We start from the raw sequence: 23316 nt of genomic DNA on the forward strand, positions 1-23316 counted from the left end.
CTGGCCGGACCATGATGAGGCCGAAGTCGCCCCACGCCGCCAGCCGGCATCTGGACGCGGCGCGGGTTCCTCTGCTGCACCGCCTGCTCGGGGCGAAGGTCAAAAGCGTCACGCCGCCCAGGGTTTGTTCGGCAGCCGGACGAAAAAACCCAGGGGCGGGGCGGCAGCCACCAGGCGGGAGGAGACGGCCGCGAAGGCGGCTCGCTTCCGTAAGACGGTGAAGCAACCGCAGACCGTGTCGGCGTAAGTTCACTTTCTTTCGTATACACTTTTTTCTTTCTTTTCTCTGGTGGTCCCTGAACCCTTATCTTTCTTCTCCAAACGAACAGAGCTCCGTTGTCGCTTGAGCGGGCGGCTGCCGCCTCCGTTGTCGAGTCGCCGAGGGGGTCTGGGAGCACCACTCGCCGCGTGGACCCCCGGGCCGACCTTCAGGAAGCGACAGAACGGAATGCGCGGGAGGCGCGGGAGGCGGAGGCACGGAAGGTGGCCGCCGCCCAGGTGGCACGGGAGGAGGAGGCGGCGAAGGCACTCGCCGATGCCGCAGCCAGGGCCCAAGCAGAGGCTGCGGCCGCGGCGGCGGCGGGGGAGGTTTTGATGGTCACCCCGCTGCGCGTCATGGCGCCTGGGGACATGGAGCCCTCGCCAGAGGGAGCCAGCGGCGACCAGCCAGGGTTGGGGGGAAGCGACGACGTCATCATCCTGGAGAGGGCGCCGGTGCCGACCCCGCCAACTGGGGCGGCTTAAGGCGGCCGGCCTGATCCGCCGCCTGCACAGTCGGCGGGGGGCGAGCCGGCCACGAGGGCTGAGATGGCGGTCCGGATTCCGTCGAGCCGGCGCGCGGGGAAGGCCGCGTCGGAGCCACAGAAGGCCGCGTCGGAGCCGCAGCCGGCCGTGGGCTCCAGCTCGTCGGCCCGGGATGCGGAGGCGGCCAGCGCTACCTCGGGGTGGACGCCAGGCGGAGGGACGGCCGTGGTGAACGTGGCTGCACAGGACGTCCGGACCCGGCTCCAGGGCCAAGCTGCGGCGCTGAGGCAGTTCACCGACGAGTTCCTCGCGACGCGGGCGGCCATCCGGGTTAGTATTCCCATCTTGCTTCTTCTTGATCTTGATTTCTTCCCTGGGGGCGCATCAGCGCACCCACTGGGTGTAGTCCCCGAGTTCCGAGTCGGCTGCTGAGCAGGCGGCTTGGAACTTCTTGGTGGATTTGCCTTTGCTATTCTTGTTCTTACTTCGATCTTCTGTCCATCTTGCAGGACTACCACAACCTTCGAGCGGCCGCCTTCAACTCCCAGGCTCGGGAGCTGACTCAGAAGACCGCCGACCTTACTGAGAGCCGAGGTACGTGCTTTGTTCTTTATCTCATGTGGGGGCGCGTCAGCGCATCCACTGGGTGTAGTCCCCGAGATTCGGGCCGACTGCTGAGCAGTCGGGTCGGATCTTCCTTGACGACTTCTTCTTATTGTTCTTTCTTTTTCTGCCGTCCCTGCAGCGGCCAACGGCAGTCTGAGGGCACAGCTGGGAGAGTCTCAGACTGCCCTTCGTGCCAAGGATGCCGAGCTCGCCGCCTTGGTGCAGGAGCGCGACCGCCTGGTCAAGAAGCTGGCCGACCAGGAGGAAGGCCACAAGGCGGCCCTGAAGGTGGTGCAGGACCGCGAAGCCGCCCTCCAGGCCGAGTACGAGACGGAGGCGGCTGGCTGGGCTGAGGCCAGGAAGACTCTGGTCTCTGGCTATGGCCAGATCGAAGATCTGGTTGACATTAAGCCGCCTACCTCTTCGTCCTTTCTTGCCATCTGCCACTTTGGCTCTTTTTCTGATTTTGTGCTCTTTTCTTCCTTTTCTTCTTCTTTCTTGCGCAGAATATTTCCCTGGCTATTCTACTGCCGCCAAACAGACCATCGAGGCCCGTCGCCAAGCGCGAAGGCAGGCTGGCTTTGAGATCTCGCCAACCGCCGGCCGCTCGCTGGAGGAGCAGCTCCTGGCGATCCAGGCCCGCATCCAGCCGGCTCACCGACTGCTCCGTCGGCTTCAGCGTGCCGGGGCGCAAGTCTTGGCCGCCCTCTGGCTCGGCCAAGTGGTTCCTCGCACCCCCAGTCGGACTGCCGACTGGCTGGAGGTGGCAGTCGACCGCTTCGAGGCTTGGAAGGCCTCGACGGCTCGCTCCGGCGCCAGGCGGGCGCTGGAGTTCATCAAGGCCTGGTATCCCGGCCTGAGCCTGGATCAGCTGGCTACCTGGCGGCAGCAAGCCGACACAGAGCTGGAGCCGGCGCGGCCGGCTATCATCCGGCGGGCTTCGGCGATCGCCGATTACACCGACACCAGCGTCTTCGCCCCCGAGGTAGATGACAACGGTGTCGCCCAGCCGGAGGAGTGGTTCGGGCTGAACCCGGCGGACGGTGAGGACTCGGCAGAGGAGATCGACTCCAGCGACGAGGGCGAAGAGGAGGGGGAGGAGGGTGAAGACGCCGAGCCGGCTGGTGGGGCAGTCGGCCAGCCTCAGCCTGACCGTACCTCCAGCACTACATCGCGAGTGAGTGCGTCGCCTGCCGCTGGTGGTGGTCAAGCCGAGACCCGCTAGGCGGCCACTCCTTCAGCCGGCGGGGCCGTCTCCACCGACCAGCTCGGCCTCCGCGCCGCGCCCTAGTCTGCCATCTTTTGTTTTCCTGTCTTGTTACTTTTGGAACAATGTTTGGTTAAGTCTGCACAATTCCACCCACTGGGTGTATTCGAACTTATGTCTGTTGCCAGCCTGTTGGGGGCTTTATGTGTATATATAACTTATGCATTTGGCCTTTCCTTGTACTTTTGCTTTTTGTCCTTCTGCTGTTTCCTTTGCCGCCCTCCCTTGGTTGCCGCCTCCCCAATCCAACAGTTGCTCTGCAATCTGTAGCTGGAGGAGTGCTTGGCCAATTGGGGGGAGGAGTACTTTAGCTTTGCTGGACTAAAGCTAAGTGTTTAGGAAGCCGGCCAGCCGGCTGTTCTGGCAGCCGGCAGGCATGTTTGGAGGCCGTCTCTTTGCTATATAGGTTCATTGTTCCTTAGCCATTTTTCGTGTGGGCATCCTTTCTGCCTTGCCTCTTGCTAGTCGGACAGTCGGTTCTTCGAGCTGCGACTTTCAACAAGAGGGGACTCGGGAGCCGGCACACTACTTTTCTGACTTCAGGTAGAACTTTCAATATAGCTCAAGGCGGCCAGTCCCCGGGCCGACTAGTCGAACCCGGTGCCAGACAAGAATTCAAAATGTAATAATACATTCATGGATATGACACTTGTCATTCATGGATAAACAAGGGCAGTCCCCGAGTACTGCTCGGGGGGCCTGTTGGTTTGTACTTAATACAAAAAAGGGTAGCATGATACATACTGCTTTCAACTGTAAAATCGTCTCAGGAGGTTTGCGTTCCATGGTCGCTCCAACTCCTTGCCGCAGTCGTCTCTCTTGCATGCTCTTGGTTTTTGCGCGTCGATCAAGTAGTAGGAGTCGTTGCCGAGTGCCTTGCTAACGACGAAGGGGCCTTCCCAAGGGGCCGAGAGCTTGTGCTGGCCGGCTGTTCGCTGGATCAGCCAGAGCACAAGGTCGCCCTCTTGGAAGGATCTTGGCTTGACCTTGCAGTTGTAGTAGCGGCGCAGCCCTTGCTGGTAGATGGCGGACCGGCTGAGTGCTAGCAGCCGGCCTTCTTCCAGTAGGTCCACGCCGTCTTCTCTTGCTTCTTTGGCCTCCTCCTCCGTGTACATGGTGATCCGAGGCGAGTCGAACTCCATGTCTGTTGGGATGACAGCCTCGGCACCGTACACGAGGAAAAATGGAGTGAAGCCGGTTGACTTGTTGGGTGTAGTGCGCAGGCTCCAGAGGACAGCTGGCAGCTCTTCGAGCCAGCAGCCGGCCGATCGCTCCAGTGGTACAACCAGTCGGGGCTTGATGCCGGAGAGGATGAGTCCATTTGCTCGCTCGACCTGGCCGTTTGACTGCGGGTGGGCAACGGACGCTAAGTCCAGTCGGATGCCCTGCGTCGCGCAGAAACGTGCCAGTGCTCCTTTGGCGAAGTTCGTGCCGTTGTCGGTGATGATGCTGTGCGGCACGCCGTACCGAGTAGTGATCTCGGTGATGAATGTCACGGCAGTCGGCCCGTTCAGCTTTTTGATCAGCTTTGCTTTGATCCACTTCGTGAACTTGTCCACAGCGACAAGTAGATGCGTCAAGCCGCCGTGGGCTGTCTTGAAAGGGCCCACCATGTCCAGTCCCCAGACGGCAAAAGGCCAGGTGAGGGGAATGGTCTTGAGTGCAGAAGCCGGCAGGTGTTGCTTGGAACTAAAAACTTGGCATCCTCTGCAGCTCTTGACTATTTCTTTAGCATTCTCCAAGGCAGTCGGCCAGAAGAAACCATGGCGGAAAGCCTTGGCCACAAGTGATCTTGAGGCTGCGTGGTGGCCGCATTCGCCTTGGTGGATGTCTTTGAGGATTTCCACTCCTTTTTCTGGCTCGACACAACGCTGGAAGACTCCAGTGACGCTGCGCTTCACAAGCTCTCTGTTGATTATTGTATATGCTGCGGCTCGTCGTTGCACTAGTCTTGCTGAGATCTCATCAGCCGGCAGCTCTCTGCTGACTAGGAACTTGAGGATGGGCTGGGCCCATGAGGGAGCTGTGACTTCTTCTTCTGTTAATGTAGCCACCATGACTCGGGTGGGTGGGTTGGGTGAGTCAGCCACTGCTTCTTGTGTCGTTGTAGTCCCCGGGCCGACTGCTGCAGTCCCCGGGCCGGGTTCTGAAGTCCCCAGGTCGGGTGCGACTACGGCAGTCCCCGGGCCAGTTGTCGAAGTCCCCGTGCCGCCTGCGGGGTTTCTCCAGTCGGATCCGGCTGTATCTGGCGCAGGTGGTACGAAGATGGAATCCGACTCTGGAGACGGCTTGATGGACGGCTTGAGGAGGCGCTGGAGGGAGATGCCAGTCGGTATGGCTTGTCGGGTGGAGCCGATCCGTGCTAGGGCATCTGCTTGGTCGTTGTCGGCCCTTGGCACGTGGAGGAACTCGCACCCCTCGAAGTATCCGCTTATCTGCTGGACGAGGAATCGATAACTCGCCATGTTCGCGTCCTTGGCGTCCCAGTCGCCAGACGATTGCTGGACCACCAAGTCTAAGTCGCCGTAGCACAGGATCCGGCGTATGCCAAGCTCTTTGGCTAGCCGGAGCCCGTGTACGAGCGCCTCGTACTCGGCCACGTTGTTGGAGGCGGCGAAGTGGATCTGCAGCGTGTACTTGAGGTTGTCGCCTTTGGGAGAGGTGAGGACAATGCCGGCTCCCAAGCCGGTGCGCATCTTGGACCCGTCTAAGTGCATCCGCCAATGGGTAGAGTCGGGAGCCGGTGGTAGGTACTGGGTCTCAGCCCAGTCGACGAGGAAGTCGGCCAATGCTTGCGACTTGATGGCGGTGCGGGGTTGGTAGAAGATTGTGTAGGGCGCCAATGCAATGGCCCATTTTGCCACCCGGCCGGATGCATCCCGGCTGCCTATGATCTCGGCTAGCGGGGCAGTGCATACGACCGTGATGGGGTGCTCTTGGAAGTAGGGCTTCAGTTTCTTGGCAGCGAAGTACACCCCATAGCACATCTTCTGGTAGTGCGGGTAGTTTTGCTTTGACCTGGATAGCACTTCGCTGAGATAGTACACCGGCCTCTGGACTAGCTGGGCTCGGCCTTCCTCCGGGCGCTGGACCACAACAACAGTGCTGACGACTCGGCTAGTCGCGGCGATGTAGAGGAGCATGGGCTCCTTCTCAGTCGGCGCCGCCAGGACAGGCGGAGTGGTCAGCATTTTCTTCAACTCATGGAAGGCTTGGTCGGCTTGGTCGTTCCACTCGAAGTCAGTGGACTTCTTCATGAGTCGGTACAGGGGGAGAGCCTTCTCTCCTAGTCCGCTGATAAAACGATTCAGGGAGGCTAAGCAGCCAGTGAATTTCTGCACATCTCGCAGTTTTGTGGGAATCTCCATCCTCTCGATGGCCTTGATCTTGACAGGGTTGCATTCGATGCCGCGTTCGGAGACCAGGAAGCCCAGCAGCTGGCCGGCTGGCACTCCGAACACGCACTTCTCGGGGTTGAGCTTGACTTGGAATCGGCGCAAGTTGGCGAATGTTTCTTTCAGGTCTTCCAGCAAGGTACCGCGCTTCTCTGTCTTCACCACAATGTCGTCTACATAGACGTGGGCATTTCTGCCGAGTTGTTTCAAGAGGCATTTCTGCATGCAACGCTGAAAAGTGGCACCGGCATTCCTCAAGCCGAATGTCATAGTCAGGTAGCAGAAAGCTCCAAAGGGTGTGATGAAGGCAGTCTTCAGGCGGTCAGCTGGGTCCAACTTGATCTGATGGTACCCTGAGTACGCATCCAAAAAACTTAACAGCTCGCATCCGGCTGTGGAGTCTATCACTTGGTCAATCCGTGGCAGAGCAAACGGATCCTTTGGGCAGGCCTTGTTCAGACTAGTGTAGTCTATACACATACGCCACTTGTTATTCTTCTTCAGAACCAGAACTGGGTTGGCAAGCCACTCTGGAAAGAACACTTCCATGATAAAGCCAGCGGCAAGGAGCCGGGCTATCTCTTCTCCCACAATTCTTCGCTTCTCTTCTGACAGTCGGCGGAGGGGCTGCTTGACCGGCTTCGCATCAGCTCGGACATGTAATTTGTGCTCGGCGAAATCCTTCGGGACACCCGGCATGTCCTTTGGGGACCATGCAAAGATGTCTCGATTCTCACGGAGGAAGTCGACGAGCTCGCCTTCCTATTTACTGTCCAAGTTCGCCCCAATGACAGCGAACCTCTCCGGGTTCTCCGGGTCCAGAGGTATCTTTTTCGTCTCTTTGGCAGGCTGGAAGGAGCCCTGCGCATCACAATCCTTGGGGCTGGGGGACAAGGCCGGCTGCTTGCCGGCCATGGCCACAACCCGTTCCAACATCTTCTTCTCTTCTGCCACCATGAGGGACTCGGCCAGCCGGCTACTGGCCATGGCGCACTCGATGGACTTCTTGTAGTCGCCGGCTACCGTGATGATCCCCTTCGAGCTCGGCATCTTCATCTTCAGGTAGGCGTAGTGGGGCACAGCCATGAACTTGGCCAGGGCAGGTCGGCCAAGCAGTGCATGATAGGGGCTCTCCAAATCCACTACCTCGAACCATATTGCTTCTCGGCAAAAATGATCTTTGTCTCCGAAGAGAACATCCATTTTGATCTTGCCGATTGGGGAGCAAGACAGGCCAGGGACGATACCATGGAAGACGGTGCGGCTCGGCATGAGCTGCTTCGCTTTGACGTTCAGCTTCTCCATGGTATCGCGGTACAGTATGTTGATACTGCTTCCGCCATCTATCAGGACGCGGGAAAATCTGGCAGCTCGCCTCTCCGTCGCGAGGGTGACATCCAAGACCATTGCATAGGAGCCAGGCGAAGGCATTACCTCTGGGTGGTCGGCCTGGCTCCAGCTGATTGGTTTTTCTGACCAGTGCATGAACTCGGGAGTGCTAGTGGCGACTGCATTCACTTCTTGATGCTGTCGGCGTCGGCTGTGCTTGTCGTCGGCTTGACTAGTGAAGACGACGTAGGCGGCGTGCTCTTCGGGAAATTCGTCTTGGATGGCGCCGACTGCCGGCCGAGCTGCCGGCTGCAGGGGGCTGGAGGCGGCGGGCCGGGAGGCGGCAACATCCCCTCGCCCTTGGTGATGCGGGTGAGCCAGTGGCATTTCCGGGTTGTGTGGTTGGACGGCTTCGCGCCGCTGTGGAACTTGCAGGGGGCGTCGAGAGCTTGTTCGTAGGAGAAAGACGGCTGCCAAGCCGGCCTTCCACCCTTCTTCTTGGGAGCGGGCCGTTCTTCGGGCTGCTCATCTTCAACTGTGGCCACCTGCCGACTGGAGGAAGTCGGCATGGGGGCCTTGCGCTTGTGGTCATTCTGGTAGGGGCGCCGATTAGGGTCGCCAGCCGGCGTCTTAGGAGCCGGAGCAATCACTTTCCCCAAGGCATCCACTCGGAGCTCCGTCTTCATTGAGGAGTCAGCTGTGGCGTACTTGTCCGCGATGACCAGCAACTCATCGAGGGTAGCCGGCTCGTCGCAGAGGAGTCGGTGCTTGAGGAGGGCGCCCTCTCGGCACCCGGCGGTGAAGTACTCGATGGCCTGGACCTCGTGCACCCCCTCGCAGGATTTGCGGAGCTCGGCCCATCGCGTGAGGTAGTCGCGGGTCGACTCGTTGGGCCCTTGGACGCAGAGGGAGAGCTGGTGAGGCTTGGGAGGCCGCTTGTAGGTGCTGGTGAAGTTGCGGACGAAGACTTCGGTGAAGTCCAGCCAACTGTTGATGCTGTAGGGCTTGAGGCTGTTGAGCCATGTGCACGTCGTGCCTTGCAGCATGAGGGGGACGTATTTCACGGTGACGCGCCGGTTGTCGTTGGCTATGCTGACGGCCGTGGAGTAGTCGATGAGCCAATCTTCCGGCTTCACCGAGCCGTTGTACTTGGGCGTGTCTCTGGGGAGCGAGAACCCTTTGGGGAAGGGCTCGTCGCGGATGCGGGGGCCAAAGCATGGCGGGCCGACATCGTCTTCTTCTTTTAACGCCAAGGATCGAGCAAGGCGGTCGATCCTGTGGCGGGCGTCGTTCTCGCTGACTCCTTCTCGGCGGCCGAGTCGGTCGCCAAGAGTCGGGTGTGTGATAGGCGGCGGAGTGAGGCGTCTTTCTCTTCGAGGCGGGGGAGGAGGCAGATTTCCTTGGTGTTCAACCGCTCGAGGGCGGCCTTCCGCGTCGCGCTCGATGGTAATGCGAGTCCGGCTGCGGCTGGCAGCCGGCTCCTTGTCTTTCTTCTGGCGCGCGCCGCTCGCAGTCGGCGAGCGGGACGTCGCGGCGTGCTCCCGGCGCGGGGGATGACTATCAGCACGGGCGCCGGCTTCGTGCTGTTCTGCAGCCTCGTCGATCAGCTGCTGGATCCGTCTTGCCATGTAGGGGAGCTCATCGGCTCCCAGCCCATTGAGCTCTTCTGCAGCCGCCTGAGCGGCTCGCAGATTCTCGAGCGGGGTGGCATAGATGGGGCGATCTGCCCCCAGCATGCTGGCGACGGCCGCGCCGCGCTTCTGGACGAAGCCGGCTCGGCTCGGACCGCTAGGCATCGGCGTACCGAAGGCGGCGCGGTCGACTTCGCGCTGGTGGGCCTCGGTGAGGCGTCTCATGGAGGCTATCTTCTGGCCCTCCGCGATGAGGGCAAGGCGGCGTGCCTCCAGGGTCTCGGCGTCGGCGTCGGCCGGGATGGCGACGGAGAGGTCGTGCATTGCCGCTTGCAGGGCGTCGTGGGCATTCTCGCCCGAGTTGGCGACGTGGCTGATGACCAGCACTTCGGTGACAGCGCTGCTGCCGCTGTCAGCTCGAGGGAGGGGGTCGTCGAAGACCACCACGTCGGAGGGGTAGGCGTCAAGCGATGCTGTGTCGGAGTCGATGAGCATCGGGTCGGTGGAGCCGACCGACTCCATGTCTGCAGCAGGCTCGCTGGAGACGTGAAGCTGGTCGAGGAGGCCGACGAGGCAGTTCTCGGGGTAGTCGGTGCCTGCGTCGGACGCAGGCTCGTTGGAGATGCGAGTCTCGCCGAGCAGATCGGCGAGGCAGCTCACTGCGCAGGCGTCGTCGACGCCTTGCAGCGCGTCGAGGCAAACGCCATCGGGCGCAGCAGGCTGGCTGCGCTCGCGGGGGAGGAAGAGGGTTCCCGTACAGAACAGGTCTCCGGATGACGGTGCACCTGTCCCCACGGTGGGCGCCAAATGTCGGGTGGTTGGTGCGACATATGCCAACGGATGGCTTATCATTGTGGGTGCCAATAAGACATCGCCGGTGCCTGGAAACGGGATGAGGCGAAGACATGCACGCTGGCGGATCTTACCCAGGTTCGGGGCTCTCCGAGGAGATAACACCCCTAGTCCTGCTCTGCGGGGTCTCCGCATGATAACTAGATCAAGGAAAGGTAGCTACAATCGCTCCTTGAGCTGTTGGGTTCAAGGGAGAAGAAGAACAAGGCTAGCTCTTGCTTCTCTCTATCTCTATGGTGTGTGTGCTGTATTCAGAAGCTAACCCTTTGCATGGGTGCTCCGGGGGGTTTATATAGGCCTACCCCCGGGGGGTACAATGGTAATCTGGCTGGGCACTGGTCCCAGCCGTCAGTGTCTACGCTCCCCGGCTGTTGGGTCCCGCCGGCTGTTGGGTCCCGCCGACTGGTGGGTCCCGCCGGCTGCCGGCTTCTTGGTCGACAGGCCGGCCCCACCGCCTAGGGTCTTGTCGGCGGCTGCTTCCTGTAGCCTCGCCTCTGATGACGAGGGCTTTGTCGAGGTAAGCGTGGCTACAGTGGGCCGCCTCGGGGGCTCTCACTGTAGCCTTACCTCGTCTTGTCTCCTTAATGGGGCTCCTGCTTCGAGGAAGGGGGTAACCGGCTTCTGGGGGCCGGCTACACCCTCGGTCGACTGGGGTAGGCCGGGCCGCCTCCGCGCCTCTCTCTGGCGGAAGGGGCCCGGCGCCTGCGGGCCGTACAGGAGTTGGTCGTGGATGACGTTGAGGCTGGCATGGCTACAGTGCCGAGCCGAACAGGAGACGGTCATCCCGTACGGCCTCCTGTGGCCATGCCTGCCTCGGGCCTCGGGGGTAGTGGGCCGCACTGTGGCCACACCCCGTCTTGTCACCGTTATGTGGGTGTAGCTTTGGTGGTTGTGGTCTCGGCCGGCTTCTTGGAGTCGGCGTTCTTCTTGGCCGGCTTCTTGGAGTCGGCTACCCCGTAGTCGTCCCGGGGAGGGGTTGCTGAGGCTGGGTCGCCTTCCGGGAGTTGGCTTCAGAGGTAGCCGGCCAGGGAAGGCGGCCCAATGCTTGGAGTGCTTGGAGGCCCGAAGGCCTGATAATTTTTTCAGAAGAACCAGGGGCAGTCGGTTAGGCTACCCGTGGCCATTTACTCCGACAACAGTTAACTGAAGACGACAACTAATTAACAAAATAGTTAATAAGTGAGCACCACACTGCACGACATATAGAACATATACACTAGAGCAACAGATTGCATGGTAAAATTAGATAGCACAATTCACTACAATTTGTGAAGGAAGGCAGGAGCAGCACATGCAACGGGTAAACCGAGCATGCTTAACCGGCGTAGCTAGCAAATGGCAAGATGCTCCTGCAAGATCTGGGGGTCAGCACGAATGGCAGCCATCGCGACCTCATCTGTGCGTGCGGTCGCGATTTGCTTCTCCGCTGCCAAATGCTCCTTGAGATCCTGGCTAAACTGCGTGCACCATGGCTTAGGGCGGCACTTATTTGGTGGAGGGGTCGGTGATTTGGGTGGAAGGTGTCGCGCTCGCGCCGGCGGTTGGGGCATGTGGGACGTGGAAGGAGGAGGAGGATGGGGGTCGGGTGTGGATTACCTGCCTGGATAGGCGAGGCCGAGCAGCGTGAAGGAGGGTCGCCGGTGAGGAGGCGGCGCTGCAAGCAAGGAGTGAAGGATTCAACTTGGAAAGGAAGGCAAAAACAGGGGAAATGTGGTTTTTGGTAAGGGGGAGGGGGCGGGGAGGTAGATATTTCCGCGGAAGCCAAAAATTTGGAATCGCTTCAGCGAAAAAACTAGCGCGCAAAGTGTCATCAGACACGGTCCCTTATTCAGAACTGTGTACGATATGTGAACATCACAAATGATTCAGATAGCTTAACCCGTGTGTGATGAGTTTGAACGTCGAAAATTTTGGTTCGAATTTCCATGGTTACAGTGGTCATCCACGTCATTGCATAATTTGGGTACACAAAGGAGACTACAACACACCCACACTTCTTAATTGAGCAAGTTCAGCAATTAAACAGAGCTAGCTGACCTAAACATTACTCTAACAAATTAAAGACCGACGCTCTTAATTAAACAAAACAAAGAGTACTACTATGGCTGGTGCTCGTCGATCTCCGCCGCCGCCTCCATGTCCAGCTCGCGCCCGACGGTCTCCTCGGGAAGGGGCTCCATGGCATCAATCGCACCATACTTGGCAAGCATCTCGCCATCCGCGTCCACCATATCTTTGGAATAGGCCGCCATGAGGTGGGCATGGGTGGACGCGATCTGGGCTTTGGCGGCTCCGTCGTGGCAAGGTATGCCGCGCAGGAACGGATGGCTGCTCGAACTCTCTCGGCGATTGTCAACTCTTCGGCCATGGGTTGCCGACCGTTGTCGGAGAAGCTTTCTTCGATTTGTGCGGTGACCGCCACGAGCTGGGCATGGACAACCTCGACATGGTGGTGGGCAGCCTCCATCAGGGCTAAGGCCGCCACTACGGAACGGACAGCTGTTGTGCCGCTCTCGCCAGTTGCTATCCCCGAGGCAGATGTTGTTGCCGCCGCCTAAGAAGCAACAGCGGCCGTTTGGGCTACCTTGGCCGCCCGGACGCAGATTGCGATCGCCCTCACGAAGCTTGTTTGCACGCGCCTGGCGGCTGCGGCCGCGCTCTCGCCGGAGTGGGCCGCCGAAGTTGCCCTCACAACACAGGTCCACGTCCCCATCTTTCACCGGCGATGATTGAACAGTGAAATGATATTTGGGGAGTGAGCTAGTGTGCTTGACACGCCGGCTGTGGACTGTAGCCAACGCACCTTCTCGCGTAAGCCATAGGCGTACTATACATCGACGATGCTCCAAGATATTTTGTGCTACATCTCACATGGTTGGTGATAATAAACTGTGTACAATCTACTTGATTTTTCGTCTTGATTTGAATTACATAATGGGGTCACAGCTGCAAAGGATGGTGTTTGAATTGCTAGACTTTTATCTGCAGTGAATATGCAACTATAGGTATGTCGTCAAAAAAATTGGAATTATTTAGGGTTCGTTTGGACGTTTTTATACATTAACTTGGTTTTGTAGGCATTTCAGGTGCATAATTCAAATTTGAACTACATGCACATGCTAGAGTGCATATAAACTGGTTGAAAAAACAAATATGCGTCCTTGGTTGCATGCTTAGGTCCCATCCAAGAAATGGGAATGAATGTCAAACACCCAGCCACCGTCACTCGGCCGCAAACATTGAGATACTTGGTTTTTAAATTCTAGTAAATCCAAAACTCGTCTGAAATTCATGAAACTTGGCATGCTATCATGGAGCGGCATCAACATGCCGTGGTAAAAAATTTGTCACATTTGGGGCAGGTTTGGGTATAAGCTTCTCCCAAACCAGAGCTTCTCACAACAAGCGTGATGGTTTCGGTAGGGAACGTGCCACCTTTGGGGATGAAAATATATCCGGTGCCTCTTATTGCTTCCAAAAAAATTCTAGTGTCAACATAGAATAACGGGAGTGTTGTGTTTAATTTTGGAATTTTTCGAGGTTCGTTTGGACATTTTTATACATTAACTGGGTTTTCTAGGCATTTTATGTGCACAATTCAAATTTGAACTACATGCACATGCTCCAGTGCATATAAATTGGTTGAAAAATCAAATCTGTGTCCTTCGGTGCATGCTTAGGTCCCATGCAAGAAATGGGAATGAATTTCAAACACCCTGCCACCGTCACTCGGCCCCAAACATTGAGATACTTGGTTTTTAAATTCTAGTAAATCCATAACTCGTCTGAAATTCATGAAACTTGCCATACTATCATGGAGCGACATCAACATGCCGTGGTAAAATTTTTGTCCCATTTGGGGCAGGTTTGGGTATAAGCTTCTCCCAAACCAGAGCTTCTCAGAACAAGCGCGATGGTTTCGGTAGGGAACGTGCCACCTTTGGGGACGAAACGATATCTGTTGCCTCTTATTTCTTTCAAAAAAATTCTAGTGTCAACATAGAACAACAGGAGTGTTGTGTTTAATTTTTGAATTTTTCGGGGTTCGTTGGACATTTTTACACATTCACTTGGTTTTGTAGGCATTTCAGGTGCATAATTCAAATTTGAACATGCACATGCTCCAGTGCATATAAAATGGTTAAAAATCAAATTTCTGTCCTTCGTTCCATGCTTACGTCCCATGCAAGAAATGGGAATGAATTTCAAACACCCTGCCACCGTCACTCGGCCGCAAACATTGAGATACCTAGTTTTTAAATTCTAGTAAATCCAAAACTTGTCTGAAATTCATGAAACTTGGCATGCTATCATGGAGCGGCATCAACATGCCGTGGTAAATTTTTTGTCCCATTTGGGGCAGGTTTGGGTATAAGCGTCTCACAAACCAGAGCTTCTCACAACAAGCGTGATGGTTTCGGTAGGGAACTACCACCTTTGGGGACGATACGATATCTGTTGCCTCTTATTGCTTTCAAAAAATTTGTACTGTCAACATAGAACAACATGAGTGTTGTGTTTAATTTTGGATTTTTTTCGGGGTTCGTTTGGACATTTTTACACATTAACTTGGTTTTCTAGGCATTTCAGGTGCATAATTCAAATTTGAACTACATGCACATGCTCCAGTGCATATAAACTGGTTGAAAAATCAAATTTGTGTCCTTGGTTCCATCCTTAGGTCCCATGCAAGAAATGGGAATAAATTTCAAACACCCTGCCAACGTCACTCGGCCGCAAACATTGAGATACCTGGTTTTTAAATTCTAGTAAATCCAAAACTCGTCTAAAATTCATGAAACTTGGCATGCTATCATGGAGCGGCATCAACATGCCGTGGTAAAAATTTTGTACCATTTGGGGCAGGTTTGGGTATAAGCGTCTCACAAACCAAGGCTTCTCACAACAAGCGTGATGGTTTCGGTAGGGAACGTGCCACCTTTGGGGACGAAACGATGTCCGTTGCCTCTTATTGCTTTCAAAAAATTTCTAGTGTCAACATAGAATAACAGGAGTGTTGTGTTTAATTTTGGAATTTTTCGGGGTTCGTTTGGACATTTTTACACATTAACTTGGTTTTCTAGGCATTTCAGGTGCATAATTCAAATTTGAACTACACGAACATGCTCCAGTGCATATAAACTGGTTGAAAAATCAAATCTGTGTCCTTGGTTGCATGCTTAGGTCCCGTGCAAGAAATGGGAATGAATTTCAAACACCCTGCCACCGTCTCTCGGCCGCAATACTTGGTTTTAAATTCTAGTAAATCCAAAACTCGTCTGAAATTCATGAAACTTCACATGCTATCATGGAGCGGCATCAACATGCCATGGTAAATTTTTTGTCCCATTTGGGGCAGGTTTGGCTATAAGCGTCTCACAAACCAGAGCTTCTCACAACAAGCGTGAAGGTTTCGGTAGGGAACGTGCCACCTTCGGGGACGAAACGATATCCGTTCCCTCTTATTGTTTTCAAAAAAATTCTAGTGTCAACATAGAACAAGAGGAGTGTTTTTTTTATTTTGGAATTTTTCGGGGTTCGTTTGGACATTTTTATACATTACTTGCGTTTTCTAGGCATTTTATGTGCATAATTCAAATTTGAACTACATGCACATGCTCCAGTGCATATAAATTGTGAGCGTTTTGTCAACCATTCACGTGACGCCACACCTCACTCTTTTAATGGCTAGGAGGTGCCGTGCGGACAGGTGCTTGAGTGCTTGACTAAACGGGAGGCGTGCGAGCTGTACTCCAATGCGGAGGCTCACCGGGAAGCGTGCGAGCTGTACGCCGCGCAGGCTCACCGGAAAGCAAGCCCTTTGACTTCCATGGCCGCCCGCCTTGCTCCCATCCTCTCCATTAATGGCACCCAAGCCACAGTTTAATTCGGTTTTTAAATATAAAACACTCATCGCAAATGTTTTAGTTAGAACACCTGTATGCAAAACCGACAACTTCCCCAGGAAGCCAAGGGAAAATGTGCCTAGCAGGATTTGTGCAGCTCTTGATAGCAAACGTTTTAGTTAGAACACCCATATGCAAACCGACAGCTTCCCCAGGAAGCCAAGAGAAAATGTGCCGAGCAGGATTTCTGCAGCTCTTGATCGCAAACGTTTTAGATAGAACACCCGTATGCAAAGTGAGAGCTATGGTCTTCCCCCTTAAGTCGAGGGAAAATTCGCAGCGCAGGATTTGTGCATCCCTTCAACGCAAACGGTTGTTTTTGATGACCCGTGTGCAACCACGTACAAACAATTTGGTAAGATTTGCATATGTCATATTGGGTATGTTGCCATTTGTCAAACTGGAAAGATTGACATTTGTTGATCTAGTAACATTGCCATTTGTCAATCCTTGTAACACTGCAATTTGTCAAAATATGCAGCTAAAAATCACTAGCACTATCTAATTTTTGCAACTAAAATTCAGTAATTAAGCATAGATTTCATTCATAGATTAAGCAGTCGTTCTTAATTTATACAAGCAGTTCAACTCGACAGCTGAACCAACCAAACTTTTCCCCAATTGTTTCTAACCACGTACTGAAATAGCTAGTTCAACTATATATACTAGCTAATTTTAAGTACGTTGTACAGTTCCACCACACATCTATAGTCAGATGAACTGAACAAAATAGGCCCTAAATACTACTACTACGGAGGGGCTTTGTGCTACTTCCGGCAGCCTCTCCTCTGCCGAGGGCGCTCAGTAAGAGGAAGAGGAGGAGCCTACCGACGAGCTGGACAAATGCAATACGGTGCCTGCCGCTGCTGCACATTCAGCGATGCTCGCCAGCTGACGATGACATGTACCTAGGGTAGGGTAATAGGCCTGACCTAGACGCCCTCCCCAAGGACATTGCCCTAAGGTCAAAGGCATTCAAAGTACAGCAGCATCTACCGATTGAAATCACATCAGAGTGCAACTCACTCGACCAACAACTCCACTCGGATAACCCAATTCCTTTCGACCAGGAAATACTCATTCGACCATACCAGAAACCACTCGGAGTATAGAAGGTCTAAAGTCACCCAGGATGGCAACGGTCAGGCGTCCACTCCCTAGTCTTAATGATCATTTATATGTCTTTATTATTGGCGTTACCAGTAACGTCTCACCTTTATGTACATTGAACCCCTTGTAATGTGGGCTAGCTGGGGTCCTGGCGTACTCTATATAAGCCACCTCCCTCCACTGGCACAAGGGTTCGCACCCCCTATAACTTCACGCATAATCCAGTCGACCCAGCCTCCGGGCACCGAGACATAGGGGTATTACTTCCTCTGAGAAGGGCCTGAACTCGTAAACCTTGCGTGTACAATCTCACCGTAGCTAGGATCTTGCCTCCTCCTACGTACCCCTATATTCTACAGTCAGACTTAGAACCACGATAGTTGGCGCCCACCATGGGGCTGGTGTCTTAGCGACTTTTCGGTGAGGTTGCGATTTTTCTGATTCCCATGATCATGGTTTCTGGCGGCGGTTTGGCTGAGGGCCGCGAGATCCATCTCGGCGCGCTCGTCTTCATCGCCGACGATTCTTCCTGGCTCCAGGAAGCCCCCCTTGACGTCGAGACGCTCCCCGTCCGTGGGGCGACGCACTTCCGCGCATGCGTCCGCGACGTCCTTCTGCGGCAGCCGTCGACCCAGTATCGGTCAGCTCCCGTAGCGTCTTAGCTCCCCGCTGCTCGCCGCCGCAAGCGATCCGGTCGATCGCGGCTTCAGCGGTGGGTAAAGCATGCGGTGGCCCATCAGTTGGCCACCCCTCAAGTCGCGGCAATCGAGCCCGACGAATCTCTCTACGGCCTGTTCGACTGGCTCCGTCGAGACCCTATCTGAGTGCGACAGCAGCGACCCTGCAGCAGAGGTCCTGATGGTCAACACACCGCGCAGCCCGCCTGGTATGCATCGCAGCGGCGGCGACCCATCGCGCATTCACGAGGAATATCATCCTGAAGCCCTCACTTCACAACAGAGGGAGGAGCTGCACCATCGCAACATGGAGGCCCTCCACACTCCCATCATCGGGGAGACCGCCGAGGTTCAGGCCTTGGAGGCTTCGCTCCTGGCCACTTTGGCTAAGCGCGCGCGGCTGGAGAACCTTCAGCACTCACTCGAAGAGCGCACTCGACGTCAAATTCCTGAATCCAGTCGACGGCAGTGGCAGTTGTTCCTGCCTGAACCTCAAGTATACCGCACTCCGATTCAGAATCTCACAGCTGCGGCCCATATAGCAGAGTCGATTTAGCCGTCCCAATCAGAGGCTGGAAGAGGTTTGATGCAGATCTGGGCGCTGCTCCGGGCAGTAGGAGAGCAAAACATAGCCGTTTCTCAGTCTCGCAACAGGATCCATAGCAGATCTGTGGTGCCTGACACAGTCCAGTCGGCTCATATCCTAAGATCGCCTCCGCGGCATGAGGGGTGTGGGCATCGCCAAGAGCAGTACTTGGGTCGGAACCACGAGTAGTATGATCATCGACTCGGCCGTGATGACCGCCGTCGAGTGCCTACGCCCCCTCCGAGGGGCGGATCATATGTGCCCCGGCAATATGATGACAGGCGCCCGTACAACGATGAGCGGAGAGTCCCAGTCAACCCAAGAGAGCCAGGGTTTGATGCGAGGTCAATTCTCGTTCAAGGTCTGGTCGACAGGAACAGAGCACATAGAGAAGGACTCGATAGAGATCGTCCGACTGGCAGCAGAGTTCATGTCTCCGGATCTGAATGTTTCAGCAGAGCCATCAAAGCTGCTGAGATTCCACCCAACTTCAGTTTGGCAATGGGAGTGAGCAAGTTCACCGGTGAGTCGAGACACTTGACTGGAAGATTGCCGAGTGGCTGTGCAGATTGGTGGCGGCAATGACGATGTAGCCATGAAGCATCTCTCCTTGATGTTGGAAGGTTCGGCCAGAGCTTGGTTGAATCAGTTGGCCCCTGGTAGTATATACGGTTGGGAAGAGTTGGCCCGAGTGTTTTTCAGAACATTTGAAGGCACTTGCAAACGGCCCGCAGGGCTGGCTGAGTTGCAGCATTGTGTACAGAAACCGAATGAAACCTCGAGGGATTAACTCCAAAGGTGGACCACTTTGCATCACACAATGGAAAATGTGACTCAGCACCAAGCAGTTTGCGCCTTCAAGGAGGGCATTCGGTACAGAGAGCTAAACCTAAAATTCGGTCGGACAGGAGATATGACTCTGACCTGAATGATGGAAATAGCCACTCGGTACACTAACGGCGAGGAAGAAGACCGACTCCGCAGTGGCAAGAGCAAACCAGTCACCTAGGACACCGGGGGAGGGAATTCCAATCAGAAGCAGAAGCGCAAAGCCGAACCCGCAGGTCCTGGTGAGGCCGCAATTGTGACCCAAGGAAAGTTCAAGGGAAAGCCTAAGGGGCCCTGGATCCCCAAGAAGGTGAAAGATCAAGCAGGAAATGATGTGCTGGATTTGCCGTGTCATGTACACACCAAGAAGGATGAAGAGGGTAATCTGATTTACCCCAAGCATACCACTCGACAGTGTCGGCTCCTTATCCAGCAGTTCCGAGAGAAAGAACCCAGTGAGAAAGAGAAAGAGTCTGATAAGGACGAGGACAAAGAAGAGGACGATGGTTACCCTCAGGTCAATGCCACTTTAGTGATTTTTACTGACGTTGAGAGCAAAAGTCGACTGAAAGTTATCAACAGAGAAGTGAACATGGTTGCTCCGGCAACGCCCACATATTTGAAGTGGTCAAAGACTCCCATTACGTTCGACCAGTCCGACCATCCAATGCATGTCGCTACCCTGCGGTGGCAAGCGTTGGTGGTCGACCCAGTTGTTGGAGGTGCTCGACTGACCAAAGTTTTGATGGATGGTGGCAGTGGTCTGAATATTTTGTATGCTGAGACTCTCCTAGAGATGGGCATTCCGATGTGCAAACTCAGCGAAAGCAATATGCGATTCCACGGGGTCATCCCTGGGAAGAAAGCCGACTCACTCGGCCAGATTACTCTTGATGTGGTTTTCGGTGATTCGACGAATTATCGTAAGGAAAAGTTGACATTTGAAGTTGTGGATTTTCACAGTGCCTATCATGCTATTCTGGGTAGACCCGCATATGGCAGTTTCATGGCTCGACCATGTTACGTGTACCTCAAGCTGAAGATGCCTGGTCCCAAAGGCATTATCACAGTCACTGGAAATCGACAAAGAGCAGAAGAGTGCCTCCAGAAGGGCTCAAAGATTGCCGATGAACAGATGGCAGCAGTGGAAATGCAAGAATATCAGAAAAATGCAGATCCGAGTGATTTGTTGCGTTCTAAGAAGCCTGCTTCAGAGTCTGCATTTCAGTCGTCCGGTGAGAGAAAGCCAGTTCACATTCACCCGACCGACCCCAATGCTGCTCTGACTCATATTTCAACAACACTCGACAGCAAATGGGAAGAAGCGCTCATCCAGTTCCTCCGTCAGAACTGGGACATCTTCGCATGGAAGCCTTCTGAAATGCCAGGTGTACCCAGGGGACAGGCTGAGCACCGTTTGCGAGTCGACCCAAAAGCAAAACCTGTCAAAGGGCATCTTTGACGGTCCGCCGTGGAGAAAAAGAAGGCAATTGGCGAGGAGGTGGCTCGGCTTCTAGCAGCTGAGTTCATCCGAGAGATATACCACTCCGAGTGGCTTGCCAATGTTGTCATGGTTCCCAAGAAAGATGGTTCAGTTTGTATGTGCATTGACTTCAAGCATATTAATCAGGCCTGCCCAAAAGATCATTTCCCTCTGCCCCGCATCGATAAAATCGTCGACTCGACTGCGAGATGCGAGCGTTTGTCCTTTTTGGACGCTTATTCCGGGTACCATCAGATCCGACTGTATGGACCCGACGAAATAAAAACAGCTTTCATCACCCCATTCGGGTGTTTTTGCTATGTTACCATGCCTTTTGGACTCAAGAATGCTGGCGCCACATTCATGCGCATGATACTGAAGTGCCTGCTCACTCAAATCAGTCGGAATGTGGAAGCATACATGGATGACATCGTGGTCAAGTCACGTAAAGGTTCCGACCTGCTGACTGACCTCGCTGAAACCTTTGCCAACCTGAGGAGATATGATATCAAGCTTAATCCGTCGAAGTGCACATTCGGAGTCCCAGGTGGAAAGTTACTCGATTTCCTCGTTTTGCGAAAAAGGAATTGTTGCAAACCCAGAGAAAGTTGGTGCAATCCTCCAAATGAAACGCCCTGTGAGTGTGCATGATGTTCAAAAGCTTACTAGTTGTTTGGCCGCTTTGAGTCGATTCAGCTCTCGTCTCGGTGAAAAGGCATTGCCTCTTTACTGACTGATGAAGAAATTTGACAAGTTCGAGTGGACTGCTGAAGCTGACGCGGCATTTGTAGAGCTCAAAGCCCTGCTTTCCACCCAGCCGGTGCTCGCTGCCCCAATCAGCAAAGAGCCTTTACTGCTTTATATTGCAGCCACTGGACAAGTTGTCAGTACAGTGCTCACAATCGAGCAGGAAGAAGAAGGCAAAGCCTACAAGGTTCAGCGCCCAGTGTATTATATTTTTGAAGTCTTGACTCCATCCAAGCAGAGATATCCGCATTATCAGAAGCTTGTTTATGGAATTTACTTGACCACAAAGAAGGTTGCACATTACTTCTCATATCACTCGGTTACAGTCGTCAGTGACGCTCCATTGTCAGAAATTCTGAACAACAGGGATGCAACTGGTCTAGTGGCAAAGTGGGCGATTGAACTCCTTCCGTTGGATATCAAGTTTGAGGCCAAGAAAGCAATCAAGTCCCAAGCAATAGCAGATTTCCTCGCCGAGTGGGTTGAGCAGCAACAACTGACTCAGATTCACTCGGAACATTAGACTATGTTCTTTGATGGATCCAAGATGCTGAATGGTTCTAGTGCTGGGGTAGTCCTGGTATCCCCGCGAGGCGACAAACTCAGTTATGTTCTCCAGATTCACTTTGATTCCTCCAACAATGAAGCTGAATATGAGGCACTTCTGTATGGCTTGCGTATGGCCATTTCACTCGGCGTCCGTTGCCTAATGGTTTACGGCGACTCATATTTAGTGGTCAATCAAGTGATGAAGGAGTGGGACATCAGGAGCCCAGCTATGACTGGCTATTGCAATGCAGTGAGAAAATTGGAAAAGAAGTTTGAAGGGTTAGAGCTCCACCACATACCCCGACTGAAGAATCAAGCAGCTAATGACTTGGCAAAGATAGGTTCCAAGCGAGAGCCCATTCCTAGCAATGTGTTCTTGGAGCATCTTCACACCCCATCAGTTCAAGAGGATCCTTTCACAGAAGAGCCCCCGCAACCGAAAAGTCCCACTGATCCGACTGAGGTTGAATCCCAGCCGTGGTTGACCTGATCATGGAGGTTTTAGTCGTCATCCCCGATTGGACGGTGCCATATATTGCATATCTGCTCAGGAAAGAACTTCTAGAGGATGAAGATGAGGCTCGTCAAATTGTCCATCGATCCAAAGCCTTCACCGTGATAGGTGGACAACTTTACAGAGAAAGTGTTACTGGAGTCGCCCAGCGATGCATCACGCCAGAAGAAGGTTGAATGATTCTCAATGACATCCACTCGGGGACCTGTGGCCACCATGCGTCCTCTCGGACCATCGTGGCCAAAGCATACCGAGCAGGATTTTATTGGCCACGAGCAAATGAGATGGCAAAAGATATAGTCAACAAGTGTGAAGGCTGTCAGTTCTACTCCAACATGTCCCACAAGCCTGCATCAGCCTTGAAGACCATTCCACTCGTCTGGCCATTTGCTGTTTGGGGATTGGATATGGTTGGACCCCTGAGGACCGGCAGAAGTGGTTTCACCCATTTGCTTGTAGCAGTCGACAAGTTCACTAAATGGATCGAAGCCAAGCCTATCAAGAATCTCGATTCAAGCACTGCCACCAGTTTCATCAGAGAGCTAATATTTAGATATGGAGTCCTTCACAGTATTATCACAGATGGCTCCAACTTTGATTCTGATGAGTTCAGAACATTTTGCGCTTCCCAAGGAACTCGGGTCGACTACGCGTCTGTCGTGCACCCGCAGTCGAATGGGTAGGCAGAGAGAGCAAACGGTTTGATCCCCCAAGGGCTAAAACCTCGGTTGATGCGTGAACTCAAGCATGCAGCAGGCACTTGGGTAGACGAGTTACCATCAGTCCTTTGGGGGTTGAGAACAACACCAAATCGGTCGACCGGTCGGACTCCCTTCTTCATGGTCTATGGGGCTGAGGCCGTGCTGCCGAGTGATTTGCTTCACAGCGCACCCCGAGTAGAACTCTTCTCAGAAGCCGAAGCAGAACAAGCTCGACAAGATGCTGTTTATCTTTTGGAAGAAGAAAGAGAGATGGCTTTGATCCGATCGACCATTTATCAGCAAGACCTCCATCGATTCCATGCCAGAAACGTGAGAGGTCGAGCATTTCAAGAAGGAGACCTTGTGCTCCGAGTGGATCAGCAACGGCCTC

General features: G+C 54.3%; 1 protein-coding gene across 1 annotated transcript; it reads left to right on the forward strand.

Annotated features, from left to right (window-relative positions):
- Positions 1 to 589: 589 nt before the first annotated feature.
- Positions 590 to 22907, forward strand: LOC141022620 (uncharacterized). The gene is made up of 3 exons (XM_073498889.1): positions 590 to 1074; positions 1254 to 1338; positions 22858 to 22907. The coding sequence occupies exons 1-3, from the start codon at positions 808 to 810 to the stop codon at positions 22905 to 22907; spliced, it is 402 nt and encodes a 133-aa protein (XP_073354990.1). The 5' UTR covers positions 590 to 807.
- Positions 22908 to 23316: the final 409 nt, after the last annotated feature.

Source organism: Aegilops tauschii, chromosome 5 (genome assembly GCF_002575655.3).
Source record: "Aegilops tauschii subsp. strangulata cultivar AL8/78 chromosome 5, Aet v6.0, whole genome shotgun sequence".
NCBI classification, from domain to species: Eukaryota; Viridiplantae; Streptophyta; class Magnoliopsida; order Poales; family Poaceae; genus Aegilops; species Aegilops tauschii.